Source organism: Monodelphis domestica, chromosome 7, assembly GCF_027887165.1.
Source record: "Monodelphis domestica isolate mMonDom1 chromosome 7, mMonDom1.pri, whole genome shotgun sequence".
NCBI classification, from domain to species: domain Eukaryota; kingdom Metazoa; phylum Chordata; class Mammalia; order Didelphimorphia; family Didelphidae; genus Monodelphis; species Monodelphis domestica.
In genome coordinates, this window is record NC_077233.1 from 69,048,018 (window position 1) to 69,057,867 (window position 9,850).

The window sequence follows — 9,850 nt, forward strand, 5'->3', positions numbered from 1 at the left end:
TTATCTTCTTATCAGACACTTCCTTGATAAATGATGCTACAAACTAGGTATTTCACGACGTACCTCACTGATTTAATGACAAGAATTCTTCTAGCTCAAGAACTTTGTTGCATTCGAATACATTATGTTTTGAAGATTAAAGTAAGTGAAGTTTCTATATTCATTATAACTCCAATCCCAGTGTTCATATGTATATATTTGCTTACATGTCATAAAATAGCATCTATTAAAACACTCACATTTATCACTGCATAATATTTATCAAGAGAGATCTTCTCTTGTGTCTTAAATGACATATATAAGAACTACATGCTAATAACATGAATAAGGGCCTTTCAAACTATGTTCTATAAAATTCTTGTATTTTACATGACATAAATAAGAATTCCATGAGAAAATTTAGGAGTATCATCGTGTTAGATCTGAAAGGGACATCAGAGATCATCTAGTCAACTCCCTCATATTAGTACAATTTTTCTTCTAAAATATTAAAATGATATATAATGAGAACATTTATAGATAGCAATTTAAAGAAAATTATGTAAAATGTAATGAATATGTCAATTAAATGAAAATAGGCTTAGTTTTATTTTATTCTAAAATTTCCCTCAATGATATTCTAAGTCCTCCAGGGTGAACAAGACACAGCAGATAGAATACTGTGCTTGAAGTCAGAAAGATATGACTTCATCTCCAACCTCTTACAATTACTAGATATGTGACGTGTCACTCATACATGGGTTGTGACATGCGTTGGTGGAAGAAATTCCCATAAGGAGTATGGCCTACACTGACAAAATCATAACTACCTTCCATACATGTCACACATATATCTTACTTCAAGCCCCAAGATATCTCTGTTTCTAACTTAGTTTGGGAATGTCCAACATGAATAATTTTCACTTTTGGAAGAATAAAGTCTAATAAAACTAGAAACATCCTTAGTAACCTTTGTGTGTACTGCCTGTGATGGCTCAGAGGTGGAATTTGTTTTTTACTTCGATTAGACTGAAGTAACTGGCAGGAACTTTAATAAGATTCTCAGAAAGTGGCTGATTCCTTCCCACTGATGGCATACAAGGTTGCTATTCCTTTGGATTTGGAAGCTGCAGACATTGTGGTGCTTCCAACTAACTCTGGAAATAAAGACAAATAGCTACTTCCTAAAACCATCTTCACCAAAGAGGTCCCTAAAGGGCAGAAATACCAAATACTCCACAGCTGCGTCGCTCCATCAACACAATGCTGGGATTTGGCTCACTATAAGATCTGGAACAGCCTGTCAATCACATCTTCCTAGAGCAACCAGTACAAATATCTTGGTGATTCACAGGTCTTGCTTGTTTCTATTTATCAGGGTGGGAGATATCTGGGAATTTTAGGGTAACAAAAAAGTAAATAATTTTTTGAGAAAAGGATTTTGGGGCAAAGCAGGATAAAAGCTAGGCATATTAAATATGTGTCATAGCATTCTATGAATGCATTGTAGCATTTTGCATAAAGTATAAAAAAATTTATAAAGTGTTTTATATTTTAAACTTCATTCAGAGCCATATTAGAGAATCAACCAACTGATATCTCATTTCTCGTTCGTGTTAATGATGTTTTTTTCCTAGTTATTGTGACCCAAATATGGGAAAATTCATTTCCTCTTTTCTTTTAAAACTGACTTAAATATTAATGATAATTATTGCTTGAATTCATAGGGCTTTGAGATTTACAAAGCATTTTACACATTGTCTCATTCAACAAGAAAAGGGGGGATTCTGATTTATATAATAAACCTCGTGCTAAAGTAATAAGCTAAAAATATACACATATATATTAAAAAAAAATAAAGTCAGGGGGCAACTAGGTGGCTCGGTAGATTGAGAGCCAGGCCTAGCTGTGTGACCCCTGGGCAAGTCCCATAACCTCCTCCTCCTGCCCCAACCCCCCCTTTGCCTAGCCCTTTCCATTCTTCTGTCTTGGTATTGATTCCAAGACAGAAGGTATGGGTTTTAATAAAGACAGAGAGTCTTTGAGCTGCTATTCTGATGTTCTGCTAAATAAAAGTGTCACTGAAAGTGCTAGTAATTCCCCTTATTGCACTTTTACCAGCATTCTGTTTGTGTCAATGAACTACTTTGGTGTTATGCAGGCTCTCTTGGGAGTATGGTCTGTTTGGGTCTTACTTCATTGCTAAATCTGTTGCAAACTTGGTAATCAGTCAACTAGTATGGGTGACCTTTGAGAGAGCTCAGCCCCCATTGGAGCAAGGCTTTAACTGTTTAAAAAAACAAAACAAAACAAAACAGGTTTTTTTTTCCTACTTTTATTTCCATCTACCCATTTGAAGGGGAGACAATTTAACATGTCAAGTATTGAGCTTTACCTTTCTTGTAATTTTTTTAAGTTTGTGACCAACAACATGTATCAAACTCTTAGTTTATCACTATAAAAATTGAAACACTAAGAATTAGCAATTCAGAATGAGATAGCCCAGATTGGAGACCAAATTTGTGATGGTGAGAATGCTCTAAAGTGGTTTAAAAAAATACTTCTTGAAGCTCTGTAGAGTCGACATGGGAATAAGATAAATCGGGATAGAATTAGAGGAAATTCTTCTTCTACTTAATTTTTTTAGGCCTGAAATTTAAACTTTAACAAGTTGTTGTTTTTTTTTTTCATTTGAGCATCTGACAGCTATTTCTGCTTTATTCTTGACATCTAGCCTAAATCTGCCTCTATTATTTCTTTCAACATGTTCACTTGGGCTGCTGGTCATGTACAAAATCATTCAGCAACTCTACTCAGTAACAGACACAAAAATAGGCAGAAATTTAGCATTCTAAATCAGTAAATAAAAAGCCTGAAACATAGCTTATTACCATTGCAGCAGAAGAGACAGCATGGTGTGGTAGAATGTCAATTGGGTGTGGAAGCAAAGCACCTTGACTCAAATCCAGACTTTGCTACTTACTAGCTGTGTGACACTACAAATTACTCGAGCTCTCAGGTCTTCAGGGTCCTTACCTCTAAAATGAAGAGGCTGAATATATGATCTCTATAGTCCCTTCCATTTGTACCATTCTATGAGAGTAGTAAAGTTCCCTGCACATGTGTCTTAGAGCAGTGCCAACACTCGGTCCCAAAACTTCCCAACAAACTGTAATCTCCATAAGAGCAAGGATTCTGTCTTATCTAGACTCTCTATGTCTTCCATCACTTAATACAGTGCTAAAAGAGACTATGGAGATCTTCTAGCTCTAGTTCCACAATCTCATTTTACAGATAAGAAAACAGGCTCAAAAAACTAAAGGCAAACCTTTGTGAATGTCAAAGGTCACAAAGGAACAAAAGTGGGATTTGAATTCAAGTCTTCCTGCAAATTCATACCCTTCTCAAAATACATATAATATAGGAATAAATGAAACTGAAAAGGACAAAGCTAGGAATAGATAACAGATTTAGCAAATTCTGAGAACTTAAATGATAGAAAATGCAATGGTGGGAAGGAATAAGCATTTCTATCATGTCTGGTATATGCCAGGCTTTACAGATATTTTTTTGTTTGAACATCATAACAACTTTGGAAGGCAGGTGTAAAAGATTCAAATAAACAGGGGGCAGTTAGGTACTGGACAGAAGTGCCAGGTATAATGAGTATTTGTTAATTAAGTAAGCAATAAATTATTATTGATAGGTTAGGTATAGGTGGAGAGCTGAGTTTGAGTGAGCTGGATTTCTTTAAGTCAGAGTGGAATCCTAAAAGGATGATGGGAGGATAACTGTCCCAAGGAGCCTTAGGAAAGAGTTGAACCAATGATCACTCTTAGGACGGTACTGAATAAGGAAGGTGGTTCGAGGAGCTTGCTCTGAGAGTTGGAGAAGATCTGCTGATTCTCACTTGGAAAAATCAAACCTATATAAAGAAGAGAGAAAGGGGTGGTGCAGTTCCTCTGTTTCACCAGTAGGTGACTGTAGAGAACAACTGCTGAGCAAAGATGTCAGTGAAGAATTCTGACAGGCTGAGTTACATCTGAGCAGCAGAAGAAATCCAGTTATATCTATTACTGTTTAAAAAATTTTATTTTAGTGTTAGGATAGAAAGACAGCTAATTGGTGAATTTAGTTAGCCAGTGTAGAATAAGGAGGATTTCCATTGGTAATGGAGAAGAAGCCTTTTGCAAGGCAGATTTTGGGGGAAAATATAGATTAGATTGCTTTAGTGTTAGAGAATATTTTTACCATAACTATCTTTCTGCTTCCTTTTCCTTTCCCTTTCTCACCAATTAAAAAATTAAAATAAATAGGGTTTTATATAACTAGTCTGTGCAGGATTTTTCTTCAACTTCTTAGAACAACCATTTTTTCCTAACTGTCAACCCAGGATCACATCAACTTAAGAGCCTCTCCATATCACTAACAACTACTGGTAAATACAAATACCAATAAATAATAAGGCTCAATACACCTCATTACACAGGTGTGTTGGGAAAACCTGCTCAGACACTTCATATCTGTATGACCTTGGGCAACCCAATTGCCAAGCCCTTACTGCTCTTCTGTCTTAGAAGTAACACTAGTACAACTGACACTGTGTGTGCGCTCTGACTCCACAATTTCATTACTAATCTATATTCCAAAGAGATCACAGAGAAGGGAAAAGAACCTATATATACAAAAATATTTATAGCAGCAGCTTTCTTTGTGGAGACAAAAAAAAAACTGGAAATGAAGCTATATCCATCAATTGGGGAATGGCTGAACAAGTTGTGGTATATGGTTGTAACAGAATATTATTGTGTCAAAAGTAATGACAAATAGGATGACTGCAGAAAAACTTATAAAGATTTTTATGAACTGATACAATGTGAAGTGAGCAGAACCAGAAGAACACTGTAGACAATAATGGAAATATTGCCCAATGATCAACTGTGAAGGACTATGATCAGCAATGCATGGGCCTCTTGATGAAGTGCTCCCCACAGCTATAGAAGGAGCAGTCCGAAGAGGAAAGCACATCAGACTCTGCTATTTCTTGCCTTATTTTCTTCATCAGTTTTTTCTTATGCAAATGTCTTCCTTCACAACATGAACCATAATGTACTGGTGATGCTGATGTGTATACGTATATATTTATTTGTATAATACTTTGCATTTGTCCTTATTTTATTTCATATTACTTCGGTCAATGTTCTAATCTCTCAAGATTTTTTTTTTTGATCCTTATTATATCTCCATTGTGTTACCTATTCCACTTAGCTTTGTCTCATCCAGTTTTATCTTTATTCAGGTCACTGCTAAAAATGTTAAATAGCTTGGAATGAAGCTTAGATCCCTGGATATTCCATTGGAGATTTACTGCCACAGTGACACTGAACCAGCTCAGTGAACAGAAAGTCAGGTCTAGAGTCAAGAAGATTTGGCTTTAAAACTGTTCACTGGCACTTCCTAGCTATGTGACCCAGGGTAAATCACTTCACTTCAATGCCTAGCCCTTACTGGTCTTCTACCATGAAATCAATATTCAGAGTCAATTCTAAGACAGAAGGTAAGGGTTTAAAAAAAAAAAGGATTATTGTTTGAGTTTGGCCATGTAACAATTTCTAAAGACACCTAATTATATACTATTATCTAGTCCACATTTCTTCATCTAATCAACAAGGTTTCATATAAAATACTTCATCTGGTTTGCTAATATCGACATGAGCTATATCCACAGTATACCCCTCATCTACTAGTCCAATAATATTGTTTTTTAAAAAGAGTTATCGAAAAAAGATCAGTCTGGCATGACCCATTCTTAATGAAGGCATGCTGACTCTTTGTAATCACCTTTTCCTTTTTAGATATTGACCAACTGTCTCTTTAATGATCTACTCTAGAATTTTCATAGAAATAAGTCAATCTCACTGACCTAAAGTTTGCAGAATCTGTTTCCTTGGATAAGATTTTTTCAAATAATTATCATCAGTTTAAAGCAAATAAATACTTTCTAAATAAAAAGTCTGTTGCCACAAATTTTTATAAGGCCACTTGCATAACATTTCTTCCAATTACATAAACTTACCGCGGTAAAAAATGCTACTGAACCACAGAAAGGTGTTCCATCTCTTCCTTCCACACTAGTTGCAAGAGACTCCCAGGCCTGAGCCACACTGTAGTATAGTATATATAGAGTATAGAGAGATATATCTATCTCTCCATGTTTGATGAGCCACAGCTGGGGTCTAAAGGCTATTATAGATATGGATATTTTTACTTTTCAACACATGTGTAAGGCTAACAAAAATCGACACATCAGGCATATGTCCTAAAGAACATGAAATACTAACATTTTATTATGTTGCTACTTTTGAATAGCTATTAACTATTAATAGCACAGAAGGAAGAAAAAAGTATCCATGGAAAGTAATCAGAATTCTCAATTACAGGAAAGTTTGGTATTTTTTATTGTCTAATGTGAAGGTTAGCAAATAACTCCAACAATTTAAACTGATTTTCATGAAATGGCAAGTGTATGTCGTATTAACTAAGGAACAAATGTATCCTTTTATGTTTTATGTCTCTGAATATTCATTATACCTGAAATGTCATTTTTAATGACATTTCATGAATTTAAAATAGAGAATTCTCTTGTTAATCAAAATACTATCCACATAGAATGCATTAGAAACCAATTAGTCTTTAATCAAGATACCTTTCCTTTCTACCTACTATCCTTTTTTCTGACATGAGCTCTCCCTATCTTCAATCATTCAGTTTCTACTAGTTCCCATCTCTCAACATATAAACATGAACAATATATTTGGAATATACCTTCACTGACAATCTAACCTCATTAGAATATATCAGTTACCAATATACTGCCACGAAGGTGGCCCTAATCCAGATGTCTTACCTTCTCTCTCTCTCCCCCTCTCCTCTCATCACTACCTTTTGTCCTTCCACCCCCTCCCCAAATGAGGGGTCCTGCAAAGAGCTGTATTCTCACCAATTAGATAAGAATTTTGATCTATGTCATCTAACCCCTTGGGTTCAAGCACCATCTGTACACAGATTATATACAACAGCTCAGATATGTAATAAATTTACAATAATGTATCCAATCTTCTAGTTTGTTAAAAGACCATAATAAAAGAGAGCCTCTTTTTTAATTTCTCACTCTAATTTTGCACTTAAAAACATTTATGTATTTTAAAAGACAATTTTTTTTTCTTCAAGCAGAAAACATTTTTTTAAAAATTCCCAGCCGAGTCACAGGAATCCTATCATTTATTTTAGCTCCTGTCAAAAATGAATCAGCCATTTTGAAGCTAGCTCCCTTTCTAAAATAGCTAATGCTCAATCTGAAAAGGATTACAAGAGGTACTAAACACTTCCAAATGATAAAGCTACTCATCATTTAAACAAGTGCTGTCTTCAAATATTCTTTTAAAATTATAATTCTCTTAAAAGCATAAAATTAATACTTCAAAACATGAAAATCATATTTATCCACAGAAAAAGGTCGATAAAAGTTACTACAAAATCATTATCACCTATCTTGAACAAAATGAACTCAATTCAATTTAATAAGCTAGGATATAGAGACAAAGATGGAACACTCCCTACCCTCAAGCTGTTTACTCTCCACTGGGAGGGATAAAACATGTATAGAGATAAAGATAAATAATTTATTCTTGAGTCACTGTTTGAAGAAATCAGGAAAAGCTTTGTGTAAAAAGTTATACTAATCTGAACACTGAAGGGAAGATTCTTGGATATGGTCTACTTTCCAGTCCCATTACTTTAAAGTAAGGAAAACAAGTTAGAGAGATTGAGTTCTTCAATATGATAGAATCCAGGTCTCCTGATTCTAATAAGCTATAAGCATTATCACACTTTTATCCTAATATCCAGTTTTTGAAAATAATCATCTAAATCAAGGAATTTGGGAATTACCAATGACCCATCCTTTTTTGATATGTTGGCTAGTTTTTCTATTTTCAAAAAAAATTTTCTGTTATAAGGTACGGTTCTCCGGTAGAGCTGAGATATAACGTGAAGAATAATGTAATAGAAATATCAAGAAAAACGAATTTAAAATTATCAATGTATATAGCCTCATTCAATACATTGGTAGATTTTTTTCCTTTCTGATACATAAGAATAAAGGTTTTTTACGGGAAAGACTAGAAAATTCAGAATACAAGTAACATTTGAATAATATATAGGGACATGAAAGGAATAGGAAGCTAAGGACACTTAATTGTACCATGCAACATTTATTAAATGCCTACTTTGTGTCAGGTCCTGTAATCAGGCTGGGGATAAAAGGTCATTTCTTTATAATAATCAGATTTTAAAATAAAAATCTCTGCATTGTTTTTTCCCTTTTATTTATTCTCGTTTATCAGTTGCTGGACTGTGGATGAGGGATGGAGGGGTGGGGAGAATGGGGGCCTTTCTCCCTTACTTGAGAAGTAAAAGGAATAGATGCTAACAGTCAACCACAGTGAAATAGCTGCAGAACTATCTGAGGGAGTCATCCAAGTTTGTGAAAAAGCAGGGCAGGTCTGTGGGCTAAAGTGGTATCCAACAGGTCCAAACAAACCCTGACTGAAGCCCATCTGCAGGCTAGTCACACCTGTGGCCCCCTCTTGCTCAATGCCCACTTCTCTTTATTCCCATTTCTAAAAACCAAAGAGTAAAAAATGCGGTTGCCGTTCGCGGCCTTGAACCCATTTTTCTGAATCTTAGGAGCAGGGAGCTAGAAGAGAGCTCCAAGGGACCAAGTTTTCGGAGGCCCGAGGCAGCTGCCTTAGAGGGTTCCTCTGCTAGAAGGCAGGGAGAGACCTCGTGGTAAGTTTAAGAAGCTTAGCCGTCCTAGGCAGCGGCCCAAAGGAGCCCCAAGTTTTGGAAAGTGAAGCATTCCACCTGGCTACGGGTCCGGCAGGCCCGCGGGCACGAGGAACAAGATTCAGGGTCCCAGCCTCCTGCGCTCCGCGGCAGGGGAAATCGGGGATCCTGTCCAAAAGCCCCAACAGCTAGAGTAGCACACGAGACCATGCTCCAGCTCAGCGGAGCGGAGAGGCCCGGTTACTAGGAGACAGTGACGCCAGCGGCGAGTCCGCGGAAGCCAGGAAGCGCCCTCCAGAGCGTGGGCGGGCTGACTCACGAGAAGGGCGGAGCAGTCGGACCGTACCAACCGCAGTGCTCCCCTCCCGCCTCTCCCTTCCCGGGCCCGCTCCCTCCAGCCTGGGCAACTCACCTTCCCATCGCCGTGAAATGGGAGGCCCAGATCATTCCCGATGGGCGGGGGATGCTCTTCAGAAGCGACGCTGGCGGCAATCGCCACGGAGGAGGCGGATTCATAGTCCGCAAAGGGGTTGGGGAAAGACCGCTCCTCCATCTCTGCTTCCCCTCCCAGATGGAGCTTCAGCCTCTTGGACATGGTCTCGCCCATCTCAACCGCCGCCCCTCCCCCACGTGCCACGCTCCCTTAACACACACACCCCCTCCGGTCGCGCGGCACGGCGGGCCAGCCGGGACAAAAAGGTTCCTGAGGAGGCAGGGAAAAGTGCAACGCTTTTGAGTCCGGGGAATTAGCGGGCTTCTTTCCCGAGGCGTCGCCGCCCGCTAAGGGCAGCAGCCACGGGCACAGAGGCAGGCACTGCAACCAGCCCAGGCAAGGGAGGGCGGAGCTTGCAGGAGGGTATCTGGGCTTTCCAAAAGAGAGGCGCTGGGGTCAGGAAGGAGAACCGAGTCCCAAGCTGCGAGTCCGAGCTGTGTCCGCCGCTTCTCGGCACTTGTGCCCGCCGCTTCCAGGATCCGTCTGCCCCCGACGGCTGTTCCCACCAAGTTTTGGCGGAGGGGCCCCTGC

General features: G+C 38.3%; 1 protein-coding gene across 1 annotated transcript in view; it reads right to left on the minus strand.

Annotated features, from left to right (window-relative positions):
- LANCL2 (LanC like glutathione S-transferase 2) overlaps positions 1 to 9,539 on the minus strand; it is a 54,279-nt gene extending 44,740 nt beyond the window's left edge. Inside the window, exon 1 of the mRNA XM_007500382.3 lies at positions 9,239 to 9,539. Coding sequence (XP_007500444.1) covers positions 9,239 to 9,433 — 195 coding nt within the window. The 5' untranslated portion in view covers positions 9,434 to 9,539. The remainder of the gene's footprint in view (positions 1 to 9,238) is intronic.
- Positions 9,540 to 9,850: the final 311 nt, after the last annotated feature.